Below are 21232 nucleotides of genomic sequence, written 5' to 3' on the forward strand. Positions count from 1 at the left end.
GCTGAAGACGAAATTTTTTTTGGCCTTAAGTAAAATGAGTTTTTTGTTGGGTTTAAACAATTTAATTTTTTATATGGGTTTACTTGGTCGGCCCTGGTTGTAATATATATATCTTCACATCATAACTGTTATTAGGGTTTAAGTGGACCATAATTTTATTTCGGCATCTAAACGAGCAAAACATTCGGTGAGTGAGCTTTTCGTGAACCGTTCGGCCGGGGGTTACCTTTATGTTTGTTCATTTAATAAATGAAGGAGCATGAACAGAAAATTCGTGTTCATTTAATTATACGAACGAACATGAACACATGTTTCGTTCGTTTGTGTTCATTTATGTTTGTTTATATTCGTTTTCGCTGTTTTTTTATTATGTTCATTTATCTTTGTTCAGTTACGTTCATAATATATTTGTTTAGATTTTAAACGAATAAACATAAACAAACACAATTTAGATATTTAGCGACATATACAAGCACGAACATGTTCACTTTTTAAACGAGCTAACATGAACACAAATATTTGTCCGTTTAAGTGGTTTTATTTGTTTAAAGTTCGATGAACGAACACAAACATGCCACTGTTCATATTCGTTCGGTTTGTTTACAGGCCTACTTATATTCATCGATTTTGATTTTGAAATCTATCTTGCAGCATTATGGAGTACGAAAACCCAACAAAAGGCAAATGCCTAAATTCAGATATAATCACCACCCTTCCTCAAAACATAATCGAAAACATTCTAAGTCTAATTCCGCTTCAAGATGCAGTGAGAACTAGCATCTTGTCAAAGAAATGGCGGTATAGCTGGCGTAGCATGCCTAAACTTGGATTTACAAACAAGCTGGTCGAATTACCATCTAATTCTGGTTGCACACAGTTGAAGTGTAAGCTTGCCAGTGCCATCTTCAGTGTTTTGTTATTACATGACGGTCCGGAAATACTAGAGTTTAACTGTCATCTTCATACGAAATCCGAGTTTGTCCAGATAATGAGTTATCTTGCACGGTGGAATAAGCTGAAAGAACTGATATTTTGTAATGATAATAGATCGTACAAGCTTCCCGTTTCTTTCTTTTCGTTGCTAGGACTAGAGCGTATAGATCTCCAAAACTGTACCTTTGAACCACCATTGACATGTAACGCATTTACTCGGCTGAAAAGCACCACTTTTATAAATGTTGAGGCGTCTGCTCGAATGCTTAAACGGTTTCTCTCCAAGTGCCCGTTGCTTGAGTCTCTCTATTTGGTAAGCATCCTTTATGAAGTTCCTTTAGTATACATTTAATGTAGACTTCTCATTAAACTCAAAGCGATTACAATAAAGTGGCAGGCAAACGGGCAACAAGCTGCGCCGCCACCCCCTTTTGAATGGTGACATTATCTTATATATAGGTATGTTAATGCAGGGACACGATGAGCGTTCAGAAGTTGCCTTTGCAGCAGGAAGAAACAAGCTTACGCTTGCTGATCTTTTGCGGTGTATGCCTAAGATTCAGTCATTGGTTATCTCAAGCTATTACATGAGGGTAATATTTTAGATAAAAGTTAATTACAGAGAATATCGGCTTTGCTAATTTTGACTTTTGTATTCGGTTAAAGTACCTGTCTGCAGGTGGCATGCCACATGGCTTCCAACTGAGGCCATCCGTCTCAAGAGTCTGACTTTGGTTGTGCATTTGATGGGACAAAACGAGATTTCTTCTGGCCTTTGTATCATCAGTAGCTCCCCTATGTTGGAGAGAACTAAGTTTACGGTAAATAGTAATATTATTAATAGGGACTTTTACATATTTCCCTTTTCTAAAACATATTTATACATTTCATTAAACTTAAAATATGTATTATATATGTTTTAGGTAGGGGAAATATGTAATTGATTTTATATACTTGTATTGACATTGTATAGTTTTACTAGGTTATACAAAAACGAGGTAGATTGCTTATAAACTTAGACAAAGACGGTCAACCAAAGAAGAAAGTGTGTGTAGGTAGCCCTGCTTCACAATGGGTATCGGTTTACAATGAGCGTCCCTCAATGAAGCAAAGGTAGTCTCGGTTATTAAATAAACGAACAAATTGTTTTGTTCATTCATTAAATTTTTTGCGCAGATATCACTACGATGTTGCAGATTCGAGAGTGTGCCAACTTGTAGAAGAGGGTAATGAAGACGGTTTATACATAAGCTGTGTTGCTTCTGCTTCTAATCTGTGGGCACTAGTTATGGATGCCGGAACTGGTTTTAGCTCCCAAGTTTATAATATATCACCTGTCTTCCTTAACAGGGTTGTTTTTGTTGATACTATAGCGCCTTATTTTTCATATTAAATGACTTAAAATAATAAATAACTTATATATTTTCTGTTTTCATCAGAAGTGGATTAGAGAACAATGGGAAAATATGTATTACATCAGCTCGGTTGCTAGTGCTGCCAATGGAAACTCATTAGTTGTTATGTCTAGAGGTTAGAAATTTGTGTTTAATAGTTTGTGACTTCTGATATATATTCATAATAAGGGACGGGTTTATATATATATGTCATTTTGTATCTGTTTTGTTATTTCAGGAGCACGTTACACACATCAGGGGTATAGAGTGAACAAGTCGTTTCCGTTGTGGTGGATTAGTAGAAAGTGGAAACAAGGTTATCATGTGACTTCTATGGCCACAATTGGCAGTCGTTGGGCCGTTGTTATGTCCAGAAACTCCGGGTTTTCTGACCAGGTTTGACTTTGACTTCACTGATATACTTTTAGCATTTTAGCACTTGATCATTTTTTTAACTTGTTAGATGAAAAAAATAAATAAAATAGCTAAAAACAATAGAATGTTAGGGTTTGTAATCGGTTGCTACTAATGAAAGAGATGAAATCGAATGATGTCTAAAGAAATACTGGGTTGTAAAAGGAATATGAATGTGACATGAAATTTGGTTAGGAAAGCAACTAGGCATAACACGGATCTTAAGATCAGCGCTTCAACCCGTGACGTGAGCAAGAAGAAAAAATAGAATGGGCGGGAAAACCAAAAGATGGGACAAGGATAGGATACATGGCGGAAGTTTGATTCTTTTATTATAGAGTATAGGTATAGATTACTTATGAAAGTGTCGATTTATTATTATTATTATTTTTTTTTCAAATCAAATGGGTCAATTCAAAAGATTTAATTTTTGCTAAAAGGAATGGGTCAAATGGGTTACACGCATCACATTGAGTTATCAGTTTGGTTTCGGATTTTCAGTTTTTGGTTTCGCTTATACCATTTGAGCTTTAAATTTTGGGCCAAAACAATGCATTTGGTCTAGTTCTTTTTTGTTAAATAATAATTAACTGATTATTAAATATTTAGGATAAAATATTTTGTTTGGTTTTTGTGAAAACATAAATCAAATCGTCGGTTTCTGTTTGGGTTCAGTTTACGGATTGATATCATCGATTAAATGCCATCCCTAGTTATATCAGTATTGTAATCACAAGTAATGAATTAATTATTTATTTGTAAAATAAATTAAAAGGCTTGACCTTTTTGACCCACTGTTGACCTCAGGTTGTGGAGGTCGATTTCCAGTACCCGAGTGAAGGAATACAGTGTAGATGGGAGAATGGGTACAGGATAACATCTATGGCTGCCACATCTGATCAGGCTGCTTTCGTACTCAGCATCCCGAAACACCAAGTGATGGATGAAACTCAAGAAACTTTACAAACATCCTACTTTCCAAGCACTCGCATTGAGGTACAAGTGTATTATAATCTATCTTTGTAAGTACATGTTTTACCAACACCGGTTTTATGTAAACTTTGTAGGAAAAATGGTCAAAGAATCTTTACATCACGTCCATATGTTATGGTCCGATCATTTGTTGAAGTGGACGTCGTTAGGCTTATTTTGGCTGCATTTATTGTCTGGGTGTTTAAGTGGCGATTGGCTAGTGTAAATTTTTACCATAGAAGCTAGAGAAATGTGTGCCATAAACTAAGAATATGTGGTTTGTAGTCTGGCTCATAACTTCTATACTTGAAATAATTAATGAGATACTATTTTTAATCTTTTATTTTGATACGAGCTTATTCCGTTAAAAACATGGAAGCTTTTAGTTTCCTATAAGCTTTTTGAACATGTTTAAGAGTTGGCATTTTCACATTTCAAACAACACTTTTACTTTGATACGAGCTTCTTGTTTTGAAAACTAACTTTTATATTTTGTAGGTGACTTTCATACTTTCTAGAGTAAATCACCATTCACAAATCACAAGTATAGTTTATTAGTATTTAGTACTTATTTACTTTTTTAGAAATTACATATGTGGTCTTATCTACTAGTACATAGAAGTGTTTTTTTTTTCTTTTTTTGTGTAACGATTAATTTGAGTTTTAATAAAGGTCACAAAACCTGTTTAAAAACCACTTTGCAAAAGATAAGATCTATTATTTAACATGGTTCACAAACTGGTGCAGTAAGTGTCAAGATATTTACTATATATTTGAGACGGGCGACCCGATGTTTACTAAATATTTACGACATGCCTTTAACCGGTGTTTACTACATATTTACAACGGGCCTTTAACCCGTGTTTACTAGAGATTTACAACGGGCCTTTAATCGGTGTTTACTAAATATGGCTGGAGAAGGTTTGAGGAATTGCTGGTGTAGTTGTTATGTCTAAAGGTTAGAAAACATTGTGTCTAATAATTTGTGTTTTTTTTATATATCACAATTGTAGTATAAAGTGAACGAGTCGTTTTCATTCTGGTGAATAAGTAGAAAGTGGAAAGAAGGTTTCCTTGTTTTCATCATTTATTTCATGTATTTATTTCATGTTGTTTGTTGTTTCCTATGTATATTTTTTTCAACGGCTAAATAATGGACTGTACGTTGTGGACACTTCATCACCGCCGTGAGCGGTCAGCTCACTCGCACACACCACAATGGCTAGCCGCCACCGGTCTCGAGAGCGAGCGGCCGCAAGCCAGGTAGCGGTGGATGAAGTGACCGTTGGGCTTTGGGGTTCGTGATTTAACCGTCGGGCATGGGTAAAACCAAAAAAAAAAGCTTAAAACCTATATAAACCCCACCACTAACTTAAAAAAATTACCAACACTCTCTACACTGCTTCAAAAATTATATATTTCATATTCTCATCTACATTTTTAAAAAAAGTATCGAACCATGGGGTGGTTGTTATCGACTTTTTTTGTTTCGGAGACACGAGAGGTTCATACCCAGGCCGCTAAATGAGCCCAAAAGAAGAACCAATGAGGGGCGGGAGGCTCGAGCAGAGCGGCCGAGTAAGTCATTTTCCAAAAAGATAAACAACTCATTGGACAAAAGATGAGAAAAAGGCGTTGTGTAATGCCTGGGTTGAAATATCAGAAGATCGAAAATCATGTATTTTAAATTTTTTTTGTTTCGGATAAAAATATGTTTGCGAGTTATTTTTATTTAATTGTAGCGGACTATCAAAGGCATCATATATTTTGGGCAAAAGTGAAAGAGTTGTTTTATAGGTTGGCGGGAAGTACGGTCCGTACCGACAATATGATATCGGGAAGATGGTCCGAAACTCGCAAATATGTCGAACTTTTTAAAATCTGCATAGCAGGAAACAGTCATTGAATGCGCCCGAGCGGGAGCGATGATCTTCAAGTTTACATATTCACATGCACCGAGTGGATAGCTGAAGTGTTTAACAAGTATGGGATGGTAAAAACGTGGGACGAGACGAGTTGTGGCAAATACTCAAGTCCTGCTCGAAATGGATCGAGTTAGTTAGATCGGGCATTGATGGTGGCTCAACGCTAAAGCGTACAAAAACTACTTCGTCCGGTGCATATGTCTCATCTAGTAGCTCGGATGCTCATGTAGGGATCGACCTAAACGTGTCCGGGCAAAAAGATCAACCACAAGCCCTACATCGACCACTCGGAAGGGGGTCGGTGTGACATTCGTCAAATTTGAGTCTCGAGTTATATTTGTATTTTAAACTTTTATGTTGTAAAACCGCTCAAACATTTTTAGAACCTTAATTTATTCATTATATAATATTATTATGGACCTCGATTATCAATAAATCGATGTTTGTCATATTATAGTATCGTTGAGAAAACATAGAAGATTCAAACTAATTTTCGTAAACTCGTTATAAGCTTTTAGAACTTTTGAACTCATTTTAAACATTGATTCAAACTTAAGGGGTGGTTTTTGAAAATATATAATAAATATAACAAACCTAAAAACCCTAACCCTATCTTATTATCATTACCACCTCCATCTCCTTCTCTCTTGTTCCCAGCCGCCGCCGCGATTCCGGCCAACCCCACCTGCCGGACACCACCTCTGGCCACACCCTTCTCTCCACCTTTCATCTTGTAGCCGTTTTCCGACGAACCCGATCTCCGGCGACTCCAAAGCACCACCACCGCCTCCGACCACCCTACTCCAACCACAGCCGCCGACCCCATCCTCTCCGGCCACCCGACACCACAGCTCCCTTTTTCCTTTCCCACGTTTCCGACGAAACCCCCTCTACCCGTTTTTCCGGTGGCCGGTTTTGTGTACTGTGTTTCGCTCCGCCGCAGCTCTCTCCCTCTCTCTTTCTTGCGTCGATCTCTCTCGGTTTCTCTCTCTCTCCCTTGCCGCTGCCCTCGTCTCCGGCGGGTTTAACTCGGGTTCTTCCCGGTGTAGAGCCACGAGTATATACACGTTTTATAGGTAAAGTAATTTCGGGTTTTAGTGTTATTAGTTTTCTTATATCAATTATCAAGTTTAAATTGTTAGTAATCGGATTAGTTACCGGTTATATTCTTTGAAACGAGTCGGATGAGTATCGAGTTGGTTTGATTTTGGGTAAAAGACGAACAGTCGGGTAATGGATATAATTTTCCTCATGGATTTAAGTTAACAATCGTTATTTTGGTTCGGTTGATTTGTACGTTAATTATTAAACTAGAGGTCTCGGGTTCGAGTCTAATCCTAGTCCGGTTTCGGTGTTATTTTTATATTTAACAAAATTGTATTACTATTAATACTAACATTACTACATAAAAACTATTATTAGTATTAATATGTTGAGTTTACTTTTATAGGTATTTATTATTAATATTATTATTACCATTATTATTATAAATATTGAAGTTAAAACTATTATTAACAAGATTATTATTATTATTATTATTATTATAAATATTAAAATTGTTATTAATATTATTAAAGGTCATATTATTATTATCTATTAAAAATCATATTTTATCATTAATTACTAGCAATAATATTAATATAGTTATTTTGTGAACTCGTTTAGAAATCGAACTGACATCGAGTATAGTATCATTATTTACTATCAATATCATTACTTATTATTATTATTACTATTTTTATCAACAACACCTTAAATTTAATACCAAGATTTTATTCTTTACTATCATTATTAGTATTAATAATAATAATTATTGTTATAATTATTATACTATATTAGTATTATTAAAAATAATTATTGTTTTTATTATTAACATCTTTATCTTATATATATATATACATATATATATCTATCATATCTTTTTAGAATTATTATTATCATTAATAATATTATTATAAACTTTATTATCAATTCTTTCTTTTTATAAAAACCGAACCCTTGTTTTAAACTCGTCTTGCTTATATTTAATATTGGTTAATTATTTAAAAGCTTAATAAAATAATATTATTTTATTTTAATTGTCATTTAAGTACGAGTCCCTAACCATTAACAAATTAACCGATAATCCGATTTACAACCGAACCTTCTCGTCCAATGTTTCCAATATAATTTCATTATGGTTGCAAGTTCATTAATATGTATTACGTTATTTATTTTAGCTAAGGTGTTTATCGTTTCAAGTCGGATATTTCGTTTACCGTTCGAGCTTCATTTATTTATCTATTTATTTTTCGGTTCATCAGTCGAGGTGAGTACTTTCATACCCCTTTTTCCATTTTTCATTTTGGGGTGACATTTCATACCTATCAAATTAAATGCTTTATTTACTTGATTCTTAAACCCACAAACGTGATTGTATATTTTACTTGAATAATTGCTTGATTTGGTGTTCTATGCTTACATGCTATGTGCCTACGTGTTTATCGCTTTCAGTCATGGGGAAATCTATAAATCCTAGACCATTTGGTAATGGCAAGGTGTCGTTAACGTAATGCAATTAACGATATTCTATTAAATCCTAGACTACTTGGCAACCCCTTGTAGCTAGGTGGCGCTAACGTAATTCTATTAGCGATTGTCAATTTATCCAAGTTGTTGCTTTTATTTTTTGTTTTTGTATACAAGTTTTGTGGCTTTTATTACTATATACTTATCTGCTCAAACTTATGAATTGCTCACCAACCTTTGTGTTGACAAACTTTATTTTATGAAATGTTACAGGTTTGACTTTTGTTGACTCGAGTGCTTGACGGAAAACGTTACCAAGACTATTAGGGTATTAGTAAAACGAACAATATGAATGCTATTTGTTTATATGAGTGAGATGTGTTGTTATTGATTTGTTGAAATAAAATGAGTTGAATAAATATTGTCACTTTAAATAGTGTCTTGTGTATTTGTCCAATCACGTTGCACCCCGGCATGTTCCGCCGCCTTTGGTCGGGGTGTTACAGCCGGGGAAAAAGAACCACACCTACCAAGGTCGATCTTGAAGATGCACACAAAATATAAACTAGTATAGAGGCGGCGGTCGGGGTTAAAGTTTCAAAAGACAGATTCAGGAAGTTACACTTTCCTACCAAGGACTTTAGCAACCTCGACCCCGAGCACTTGTTCTTAAGGAAATCAGAGCAGATCAAGAAAGAAGGCGATGAGCTGGAGGCAACTGGGATCGAGAATAAATTTGTATTCAAAATAGGGTTACGGCGCAACTTGTTGCCCGTTTGCCTACCACTCTATTGTAATCGTTTTATAGTCAATTATAATGAAATTTACTTATTAGAAAAAAAAAATTATTCTTAACTTTGTAATTTTTTTAATTTGTTTTTTAAGATGTTTAATTTTTTTTTATGTTATTAGGATGTTTATTGGTTTTTATTATATAAATTAGTTTTCTAGTTATTTATTATGTTATATTAAAAAAACAAAAAATTAGATAATTCGCTAAAGCCACTGCTCGCCTCGACCACAATAGGCTCAGGCGGCTTCAACAGTGGTTTTAGCGAGTGTCCAGTTAACATCCAGTCAACACTGTATGACACAATATTATTCGATGAATTCGTAACCCAACTTCAACGACAACACACAGTCTTATACACTATGATGGGTCAAGTTATTCTACAAAGTGGAACAAAAATGAGAAGGATGAGAAGCCATAATTAGTTGACATGTGTCATGTAGGGGCCAAAGGAAAAATGGTATAAAAGTAATATTACACATTTTCTCTCTCCACATGCAAGTCACATGTTAATTCCCCCATTATTTTTAAACGTCTATAACTTTTTCATATGATATTTTTTTTAAAAAATAAAATTCACCATAATAACAAGCGTTTTTTTTACCTTTAATATGAGTATAATTTTGTTACATAAGAATAAAAAATAATTTACGTCATTGTGTCTTTTTGCTTACCATTGTGTCTTTTTTTCGTCATTGTGTCTTTCTGTTTGTTATTGTGTTTTTTCGCCATTGTGTCTTCCATTTGATCATTGTGTTTTTTTAAACACTAATAACACCGTTGTGCAATAGTATATATATATATATATATATAATTAAAAATACGAACAAATTATCTAATACATAAAACACAATGATGAATGCATATTACACAATAACCTGAAACGCAAAACACAATAATGAATACATATAACAACACAATGGCCTGAAACGTAAGACACAATGGTAAATGCATATAACACAATGGCCTGAAACGTAAGACACAATGGTAAATGCATATAACACAATGGCCTGAAACGTAAGACACATGGTAAATACATATAACACAATGGCCTGAAACGTAAGACACAATGGTAAATGCATATAACACAATGACCTGAACGTAAGACACAATGATAAATGCATATAACACAATGGCCTGAAACGTAAGACACAATGGTAAATACGTATAACACAATGGCCTGAAAAGTAAGACACAATGGTAAATGCATATAACACAATGGCCTGAAACGTAAGACACAATGGTAAATACGTGTAACACAATGGCCTGAAACGTAAGACACAATGGTAAATGCGTATAACACAATGGCCTGAAACGCAAGACACAATGGTAAATGCGTATAACACAATGGCCTGAAACGCAAGACACAATGGTAAATGCGTATAACACAATGGCCTGAAACGCAAGACACAATGGTAAATGCGTATAACACAATGGCCTGAAACGCAAGACACAATGGTAAATACGTATAACACAATGGCGTGAAACGTAAGACACAATGGTAAATACGTATAACACAATGGCCTGAAACGTAAGACACAATGGTAAATGCGTATAACACAATGGCCTGAAACGTAAGACACAATGGTAAATGGGTATAACACAATGGCTGAAACGTAAGACATAATGGAATCTATATATTACACAATGCCTTGAACGTAATACACAAACAACATAATACTATTTTTCTCAAATTAAGTGAATATTGATCACAATGACTAAAACACAAAGATAAGTATAAAGACAAATGTTGAACACAAAGACACAATGACACACGAAAGACACAATGACGTAATCTTTGTGTTAATTTTTATCTTTCATACGAGTATCAATTGAAAAACACAATGACCAAAATATATAACACAATGCATAGAAAAACCCAATTAAAAACACAATGAACAACCAAATAACACAATATAAAAAAACCCACCAACTTTTTTTTATTTTTATATAACAATATGATATTCATATTAAAGATAAAAAAACGCTTGTTATTATAGTAAAAAAAAATTCTAAAAAATGTCGTATGAAAAAGTTATAGACGTTTTAAAATGATGGAGGAATTGACATGTGTCTTGCATGTGGAGAGAGAATGTCTTCATAAGTGTGTTATTACCTGCATGCCCTTTTCGTATATTTTTATTCAATTTTTATTCTTGAATTAATCTCCACCATCCAAATCTAAGATCAATGGATTAGATTCCTTCTCATCCTTCTCAGTTTTGGTGTCCTTTACCCACACTATGATTACTAGCTAAATGTTATCCAATGTTTTAATAGAAATTTAAAGTTTAAACCCTCTTCTTTTCAGATTGTGATCGGTATTAATACAATGAGTAAACTATGGTTTCCGTCCCTGTAGTTTGTCCAAATCTACAGCTTTAGTTCAATAGTTTTAAATTTGCGATTTTCATCCCTGTGGTTTCGTTTCACTTGCAATTAAACCCGATCTCACTAACCTAGTTAAGTCTAGTCGTTAAACTCATCAACATGCACTCACCCCTTATGAGAGACAATTTTGTTCTTTTTCTCCCCAAATAAACCCTAACCCCTCATGTGAGAGGGTTTGCAAATTAGGGCTATGATTTATTTGGGGAGAAAAAGACCAAAACTGCCCTCACGTGATGTGCATGTTGATGAGTTTAACGACCAGACTTAACGAGGGTTAGCGGGGTCGGGTTTAATTGCAAGTAAAATGAAACCACATAGACAAAAATCGTAAATTTGAAACTATTAGACTAGAACCACAAATCTGAATAAAACTCATGGACGAAAACCTCGTTTCACTTGCAATTAAACCCCGATCTTACTAACCTAGTTAAGTCTGGTCGTTAAACTCATCAACATGCACTCACCCCCGATGGTTTTTTTCCCCTATGGTATGTTACGGACTGAAACCATTGCAAGGTATGGGACTTGTCCCACATCGGTTGTATGGGCAACTGATGTGGGGTTTTAAGCCAAATGGGACGTTGGTATCAGAGCCAACCTCGGAGTGGTGGCCTGGAGGAAGCCAGCCGTGACCAACGTGGCTGTAACCAACGAGGACTCGGAGTGGTGGCCCACGGAGTGGTGGCCTGGAGTGAGCCAGCCGTGACCAACGTGGCCGTGACCAACGAGGACGTTGGACCTTAAGGAGGGTGCATTGTTACGGACTGAAACCATTGCAAGGTATGAGACTTGTCTCACATCGATTGTATGGGCAACTGATGTGGGGTTTATAAGCCAAATGGGTTCCCTTACCTATCAGACTAGTCTTTTGGGTTGAGTTCTTCTATTTGGCTTGTAACATGGTACATCACAATTCACAGGAACTCACAACATTCGGCTACAAATTGTGTGCTTAAACCCTAAGCCAGTGCTACATAATCCATTTTTTATTTAGTTATGCTTGCTCATGATCAATTTAATTCATGTGTTGTAATCTTCATATCAAAATTGTTATTAATAAGCATGCAAAGTAGGGTTTAAGTTGACCATATTTATAGTGTTTGTTTTGGTTTTGCATTCTGCCTTGCAGCATTATGGAGTACGAAAACCTTTCCGATATCATTAGCAGCCTTCCTCATAACATAATAGAAAGTATTCTAAGTCTAATGCCGGTCCGAGATGCAGTCAGAACTTGCATATTATCAAAGAAATGGCGCTATAGCTGGCGGAGCATGCCTAAACTTGCATTTACTTCGTCAAAGTTTCATCTAGTTCGCGTCGCAAGCAGTTGAAGTGTAATTTTGCCAATGCCATCTTCCATGTTTTGTTATTACATGACGGTCCGGAAATACTAGAGTTTAACAGTTTGGTTGGTCATATTAATGTGGAATCCGAGTTTGTCAATGTAATGAGTTATCTTGCAAAGGCGAATAGACTGAAAGAACTGATATTTTGTAATGATAATAGATTGTACAAGCTTCCCGTTTCTTTCTTTTCGTTGCAAGGACTAGAACGTATAGATCTCCAAAACTGTACTTTTGAACCACCATTGACGTGTAACGTATTTACTCGGCTGAAAAGCATCACTTTTAGAAACGTTGAGGCGTCTACACAAATGCTTCAACGATTCCTCTCCAAGTGCCCGCTACTTGAGTATCTCTATTTGGTAAGCATCCATTATCAGAGCCGGGTGGTCGACGGACCCCGGCCCAACACCCCGATAGGCCTGAATATATATATATTTTTTTGACAAAAAATGTATTCTTAATGTTTAAACCCAATTACTCAACTATTTTTAGGCCAAAAATTTGTTTCGCCTTCAGCCCAAATTTTTTTCACGATTCTTAGAGGCGCCCCTGCCCTTTATGAAGTTCCTTCAATTAATATTATTTATATAAAGGTATTTTATTGCAGGGACACGGTGGGCATTCAGAAGTTGACGTTGCAGTAGGAGGAAACAAGTTTTCACTTGTTGATGTGTGTGCCTTTGATTCAGTCAATGGTTATCTCAAGCTACTATATAAAGGTAAAGTTTAAGATAAAAGATTAGTTACACTTAACGTGGGAATATCGGGTTTGCTAATTTTGACTTTTGTATTCGGTTAAAGGACTTGTCTGCACGTGGCATGCCACATAAGCTTCCAACTTCAGTCCTATGTCTCAAGAATCTGACTTTGGTTGTGTGTTTGATGGAACAAAGCGAGATTTCTTCTGCTCTTTGTATCATCAGTAGCTCCCCTATGCTGGAGAGAATTAAGTTTATGGTAAATAGTTATATTATTATCTATGGTGGTGGTTCTTTATACTTGTATTGACATTTTTTGTTTTACTAGGTTGGACAAAAACGAGGTAGTTTACTTATAAATTTAGAAGAAGACGAACAACCAAGAAGAAAATGCGTGCAGGTAGCCCTGCTTCACAATGGGTATCGGTTTACAATGCGTGTCCCCCAATGACGCAAAGGTACGCTCGTTTATCTAATAAACGAACAAACACGAACATAAATTTTTCTTCATTAGGTTAAGCGAACGAACATGAATGCGTGTCTTGTTTGTTCATTTATGTTCATGAAAGTTCGTTCATAAAAATTATTTTATGTTTATTTAAGTTCGTTCGTTAACATAATTAATTTTTTAAGCCCGTTACAATTTAGTTTTGTTTTGTTATTGTTTTTGGCCCAGTACATTGTTGTTAACATATCTTTTAATTGGTTAAAGTGGGTGGCATGTTTGTTCAACTATGTTTGTTTGTTTACATTTGTGAACAGTTCATTTATATTGTTAACACGCGAACATAAACGAACAGGAACACATTCATTTTCATTACTAACGAAAACGAACAAGAGAACCTCGATTGTTTAATGTTTGTGTTCGGTCAAAGTTAATGAACGATCACTAACACTCTCCGTTCGTGTTTGTTCGGTTTATTTGCATGCCTAATATTCACGTATATGGGTAACATAAGTATATATTAACAACTTAATTGTTTCTTTATTTTCTTCGCACAGATATTGTTACAATGTTGCAGATTCGGGACTAAATCAACATGTAGAAAATGGTAACGAAGAGGGTTTATACATAAGCTGTGTTGCATCTGCTTTAAATCGGTGGGTCCTAGTTATGGATGCGGGAACTGGTTTTAGCTCTCAAGTTTATAATCTATCACCTTTCTTCCTTAACAAGGTTTTTGTTGATTCTACGCCTCTTTTTTTGATATTAAAATAATAAATAACTTATTAAGAATTTCTATTATTCTCATAACTGGATTGTAATATACGAAAAATCGAAAGTCAAGAATATTAGATATCCGGAAATCTAACGGGTTTATAATTTAAAATAACCAAATGAATAAGGAGGTCAACTAACTGAACATGATATAAAATGATAAATATTCATTAACCCATATGCTTATAATAACTAAATGTAAGTTCTTGAATATAAATGACAAACTAAAAGGTTCGGTTTGTAAACAATGGAAGTACAAGTACCATTTGTGTAATATTCCCAAAATAGAATTTGAAAGCCTGGGCTAGAATTATTGAGATTAACATTTGTAATCATAATCATAATCATAATCAAAATAAAATTGGCTAAACCGAAAATCGTGTCTTACTAATCCTTTAAATATACATGATAACATCAAACAATTTGGTGATAACTAAACCATATATCTCTACGCCACCGCCACCCTGTCAATCGCCGGAAACACGCCGCCACCACCTGCTGGACGTACCATTAGCCATCGTCACGCCACTGCCGTACGTGTTGCCTACTCCGACGTGCTCAGTCCGAAACAAACCGTTCATCTCGGCTCAAGGTATCACTACATGGGGTTTTAATTCTGTTGTTACAACCTACCTTTTTTTTAACCCAAAATTGATATGAGTAGACTACCCAGATCTGATCGGATCTTATCTTCGAGTTCTGGTGCTGGGCAGTCCACGTATGAATGGGTCGAATGAACCTTGGTATTGGTAGGGGTGTATACATAGGAATCTGGTTTAGAAGTTTAGTCTCAAAAATTGTTTTAACAGTTAACTAATTAATTTATTTTATAGTATAATAAAGTTATATAATGTGGATTTAATCAACTGAATGGAAGATACCTTTGTAAAGGTTTCGTAAGAAACCTCATTAGCCTTGCTAAAACTCATTGTTGCAATTGTTTTCCTCCATATTCTTTTGTTGATTTTATATATATATATATATATATATATATATATATATATATATATATATATATATATAAAAGAGTTGATTTCACAATATTGATTTTCCAAATTTTCACAGTAACTATTTTGTAGGCTAAATACATACTAATAAACGTCCATATGCATGGGGTTATTTTATAATCAAAAGGGTCCAAACAAGTCAATTAGTATGCTAACACAAGCACTAACGTGGGTACCAAAATATAATTGAACTTAAAATAATATTGTAGGTTCGCGCAAGGGTTAAGGAGTATTGATATTTAGTGTGTCTTTGCTCATCGTATAAGGTACGGATTCCGTGTTTCTCTTCTTTTAGCTTTATATTGTTTTCACCGTTCTCGTAGTGTACGGATTCTGTGGTCTTTTACTTGTAGCGTGAATATTGTTTCATCATTCTCATAGTGTACGGGTTTCGTAGCCTTGCACTAGTAGCGTCATATTGTGTCTTCGTTTTCATAGTATATGGGTTCTTGATTCATTAATCGTATCGTAATATTGTAGATTTGTTTCATAGTATCGTGTTACCGTTATATATTGCTAATTGTCTTATTGGTCATTGTTTATTTGAAAAGTGAAATTGTCATGCATGCGATATACTATATTTTATTGCACTCATTATCGCATGTTCCTAATAGACCATTGTACATTGACCGATTGTTATTGAGACATATTATATTGATATTGACCATTGTTATTGTATTTTATTTGACCTCAATACCCGAGCATTTATCCACCTATGGGGACGTAGGGCGTCAATCGAGGCACCTTTGATGTGCTCTATCTGTGGCGGAGCGATTAGTCCACAGCGTCTCTAAATTATTGTGCGATGAGAGCATATACTGATTACTGAGAGGCGTATGGATCGATCCTAGGTAAACTGTTACTAGAGTGAGATGGTTAGGTGTGTGTGTCCACATTCCTATCTCACTTAATTACTGGTGCATTAGTCTGCAGCTAATGTACATACTGTTACTGTTACTGGCTCACATGGGTATTTCCAATATATTGTTATTGTACTGATTCATAACTGATCGTTCAGCGTATTGTTAGTGTTACCAGCTCTTAGACTGTACTTGTTTCTTCTTTGATCGTTTATTGTATTGTATTGTTCTTCATCGTTTGTTACTGCTATTTTCCTCCGTTACTGGGCAATTTTTGGCTTATCCGTGTTTCTTTGTTTTGTGTTTTCTATAATTTGTTACAGGTACTCAAGGGAATCCGGGAACGTGTGATAAGAGAGTAAAAGTAAAAGTCTTAAGTTGGATTATGAGGAACTTAAATAATTTTTTTTGAGTGAAACAACTTTATTTATTTTCGTTGTCAATGATATTGAACCTTTTTGGTATTGAATGATTTTAAACTTTTGAATTTGGATTTTTAATTATCGTATCGAGTGACACGTCGGCCCTAACCGAGCCGGGGTGTTACATTATGGAACAATGGGAAAATAATTATTACATCACCTCGATTGCGGGTGCTGCAAATGGAAGCTCTTTAGTTGTTATGTCTAAAGGTTAGAAACTTTTGTATCTAATAATTTGTGATTTTTTTATATTCATAACAAGGTATGCATTTATATATGTTGTTTTGTAATTTTGTTTGTTATTTCAGGAACACGTTACATACAACAGTCATATCAAGTGAGCGAGTCATTTCCGTTCGAGTGGATTAGTAAAAAGTGGGAAGAAGGCTTTTATGTGACTTCTATGACGACAGCTGGAAGTCGTTGGGCCGTTGTTACGTCCAGAAACTCTGGATTTTCTAACCAGGTTTGACTTTGACATCACTGTTATACTTTTAGGCTTTTAGCTAAAGTGGAAACGGATGGAATGTCTTTGTTTCATAGATTAGTTAACTAGGTTAGAAACCCGTGTATCACACGACAATGAAAAACATCCAGAAAACATCAAAAGCATGTTTATCCTAAATCAAAACATTCATACCTACCGTAAGAAACTTATGCACAACACCCGTAACAGTAAATGATTATACGGGCTTGAAATTCTGGACCAAATTAATGAATTTGGGCCTAATATTTTTTGTTAATTAATAGTTAATTTATTATTATACATTTATAGGATAAAATGTTTGGGTAACACTATTTATTAAATTATCCTAAATTACTTTAAATTCTAAATTAAAAATGAAAATTCATAACTTTGGTTTGGTATTATTAGTTTTCTTACATGCAAAACCTAAGCTGAACCGAAAGTTCGGTTTTTGTGAAAACCAGATAGTCGGTTTTTGTTTGGGTTCAGTTTACGGATTGTTTTTATTTGTTGATTGCTGTAAACATGAATAATCAATTATTTATTTGTAAAATAAAATAAAAGGTTTAATCGTTTTGACCCACTGTTGACCTCAGGTTGTGGAGGTCGATTTCCTGTACCCGAGTGAAGGAATACAGTGTAGATGGGAGAATGGGTACAGGATAACATCTATGGCTGCCACACCTGATCAGGCTGCTTTTATACTCAACATCCCGACACGCAAACTGACAGATGGAACCCAAGAAATGATAAGAACATCCTCCTTTCCAAGCACTCGTGTTAAGGTGCAAACTTATCATAAACAAAGTTGTAACTTGTAAGCACACATTTTGCTAACACCGGATTTTATATACATTTTGTAGGAAAAATGGTCAAAGAATCTTTACATCGCGTCACTAAGTTATGGTCCGACCATTTGTTGAAGGATGTGGGAAGTGCACCTCATTCAACTATTTGGAGAAAGGATACCGATAGAAGCTAGAAAGATGTATGCTGTAAAATAAGAATATGTGGTTTGTAGTCTGGCTTGGTTTGGTTCATAACTTGTGTACTTAAAATGATTAATGGGTTGGTGAAATTAAAATCTTTTGACTATTTATAATGTTTTGTTTGTGTTAGTGATTGTGTTTGTTATGGTTGGTTTTATGAGGAAAATATGTTTTTGATTTGGGTTTTTGTACCATACTACCATGGACAACCTACTTGGTTCTAATATGATCATGTTTGACTTTCATTATTTTTAACTTAAATTTATACGGGTACCTCTTGTGATTAGTTGAAACTTTGTTTTAAATCCTTTTTTGTTTTAGTAATTATTCAAACCTCATACTTTTGATTCTTGAAATGGATGGACGTTAAAATGATTTGTTAATCTTTTATTTTTTAATCATAGTTTTATCATTTACACTAACAAAAGGAAGCTCTAGTGAGCATCTTCCCACTTGTTATTTTGCCTTGTTTATGTGGCAATTTTTTAGCAGTTGGTGTCATATTCCTTCCATCTTCGCTTCTTGGTTCAAAACTTGCTTAGGATTCACAGGTCTTGCAAGTTGGGTAGAGAGAAAAGGTGCTTCATGAGATCATCCTTACGCCATGTCGGTGTATTTGGAAGACAAGAAACGAATTCATCTTTCATAGCTAAAATGATGGAAGACATAGGATATTTGAGCTGTCATTGGATACAGAATTGTTGTTTAAAAAATTGTTGGTGTAGCTTTTCTTTGTAACTTCTCATTATTTGGCCCCTAGCGTCTTGCTAGTTGTTTAATAAAGTTCTACGTTATAGAAAATAGCTAATAATAAGATCCCTAAATCTTGTTTTCACTTTTATACGCTCTCCTTATCCATGCGAGAAAACCACTACCCTTCTCGGCTTTGTATAAGATTCATTTTCTTGAATGGTAAAATGGGTTTTTACATCAATTTATCATAATTTTTTAAATTTAAGTCAATATAAGTAATTTTAAAAAGAAGATAAATGCTTTCATGCAATGTACTTTAATTTTCTTAGTTAAATTGAGTTATCATAATAATTTTAAAAAGGAGAAAATAAAACAGTAACCAAACATTATACAGGAGTTTTCGGTTAACCTAAAAGGTTTTCTCATCTATGATGGTTTTCTTTTGAGAGTGGTTTCCGAGTTAAGTTTCTTTGGAAACGTTTAGCCTAGCACCCAATAGTTTAGTACTCGAGAAATTGAGATGATCAGTGTACCAGTGACCCCGTCGTTTATCCAATTTATGTTTAAAAAAAGAAAGCACAATAAATTAATAATTGTAATAATCACAAAAACACAATCAGCGCTAGATGCAAAACAAAATACGTTACAAAGAACTTGAATATCAAACACGCAAACTTAAAAAATAAAGAGCTAATGGCCATTTTCGTCCATGTGGTTTGCTATTTTCGCCACTTCAGTCCAAAGTTTGAAATTTTGTCAATTTAGTCCTCATAGATTTAAATATTAGCCAATTACGTCCCATCCGTCTAACGGCATCCAACTATGTCGTTAGTTTAAAGGTATTTTTGTCTTTCTCCTTTTTATTTTTAGTTAATGGTCATTTTAGTCCCTTTAGTTTGAAATTTTTATCACTTCAGTTCAAAGTTTGAAAATTTGTCAATTTGATTTTAGTTTATTCAGTTCAAAGTATCAAACCACAAGGACGAAAATGACCATAACTAAAATAAAAAGGAGAAAGACAAAAATACCCTTAAGCTAACGGCATATCTGGATGTCGTTAGACGGATGGGACGTAATTGGTTAATATTTAAAACTATAAGGACTAAATTGACAAAATTTCAAACTTTAAACTAAAGTGGCGAAAGTAGCAAACGATAGGGACGAAAATGTCTATTAACACAAAAATAAAAAGTCACACTAGTTTCATGTACCTTTACTCATCGTGACGTCACGTCTCCAAATTAATTCACAACAATTTCTTCCCTGACGTCACCATCACTTGAATCTTCCCCAATTCCACCATCATCTGAGCCCTAACCCTCACTCCGATCAAATTGTCACAATCCGATCAAATTATTCAACGATGGTGATGAACAGTCCGCTGGTGGTGGCAGTGGCCAACGTCTCCGCCGATATCTGCCAATACATCGCCTGCAACCCCGAACGATTAAGCAGCCAACAAGCTCTCCATCTCATCTTCTGCTTCCCGTTCCAACAGTTTCGTCGGTTCGCGCTGTGTTTATGGACGTTTTTCTGTTTCCCGCCGAATCCTAACGGTTTATATTCTTATTCTTCTTCATCTTCGTCATCGGATGATGAGGATTCGCACTCGGATTGAGATCGTGGATATATAGTGTACAATTTCTTCGATCGGTTTACGAATATATTTTAATGTGTAGAAACTTTGATAGCTGTTGTTGTTGTATTGTGATAATAATGATTGATGTTGTTTGTTGGCTGTATTATTATTGTTGTTGTTATTGGTATACAATACCTGATGATAAAGGTTTGGTTGAGAAGATTATTATGATTCATATACAGAATTGAAATTGATGTTGCTTATTCGGATGATCGATGAATAATGTGAGCGTGTTCGGTGTACAGTTTCTTCAATGCTCTGTTAGTTTCACGAAATTATTATGTGTAGACTTTAATACTTGTATTAAGATCATAATGATGAAGGTTTACTTAAGAAGTTGAGGTGATTCTCATTTCTGTTTGGATTTGATGTTTATTGGTTATACATAATGATAAAGGTTTGGTTGAGATTATTATTGTTATTCATGTGCAGTCTACAGAATTGATTTCAAATTTGCTTCAGATTTAAAGCTTAATTTTATCTAGTTGCAGTGTCTGCTTGTATTTTAATAACAGTTAGCAGTGTTTTGAAGGGTTAATTATTTGGTATGAAACCGATTAAACAGA

The 21232-nt window shown here is 34.7% G+C and overlaps 1 protein-coding gene and 3 long non-coding RNA genes across 4 annotated transcripts; all 4 read left to right on the forward strand.

Moving 5' to 3' along the window:
* Window positions 1–655: 655 nt before the first annotated feature.
* Window positions 656–1285, forward strand: LOC143564619 (F-box/FBD/LRR-repeat protein At1g13570-like). Its single transcript, XM_077051839.1, has one exon. The coding sequence runs from the start codon at window positions 656–658 to the stop codon at window positions 1283–1285; it is 630 nt and encodes a 209-aa protein (XP_076907954.1).
* A 157-nt stretch (window positions 1286–1442) lies between these two features.
* On the forward strand, window positions 1443–14534 carry LOC143564602 (uncharacterized). Its single transcript, XR_013140903.1, has 3 exons — window positions 1443–1526; window positions 13475–13829; window positions 14374–14534. It is a non-coding gene; the product is annotated as an uncharacterized LOC143564602 (long non-coding RNA).
* Window positions 1630–2328, forward strand: LOC143564601 (uncharacterized). Its single transcript, XR_013140902.1, has 3 exons — window positions 1630–1754; window positions 1916–2046; window positions 2110–2328. It is a non-coding gene; the product is annotated as an uncharacterized LOC143564601 (long non-coding RNA).
* Window positions 14535–17193: 2659 nt separating the features above from the next.
* Window positions 17194–19061, forward strand: LOC143564603 (uncharacterized). The gene is made up of 3 exons (XR_013140904.1): window positions 17194–17345; window positions 17942–18130; window positions 18209–19061. It is a non-coding gene; the product is annotated as an uncharacterized LOC143564603 (long non-coding RNA).
* Window positions 19062–21232: the final 2171 nt, after the last annotated feature.

Source organism: Bidens hawaiensis, unplaced genomic scaffold (assembly GCF_021521415.1).
Source record: "Bidens hawaiensis isolate Kalapana, Puna unplaced genomic scaffold, B.hawaiensis_p1.1 tig00022097_1, whole genome shotgun sequence".
In the NCBI taxonomy this organism is placed as follows: domain Eukaryota; kingdom Viridiplantae; phylum Streptophyta; class Magnoliopsida; order Asterales; family Asteraceae; genus Bidens; species Bidens hawaiensis.

Coding starts and splice junctions, on each gene's coding strand:
- LOC143564619 (XM_077051839.1), top strand. CDS start 656: ATGGAGTACGAAAACCCAACAAAAGGCAAATGCCTAAATTCAGATATA.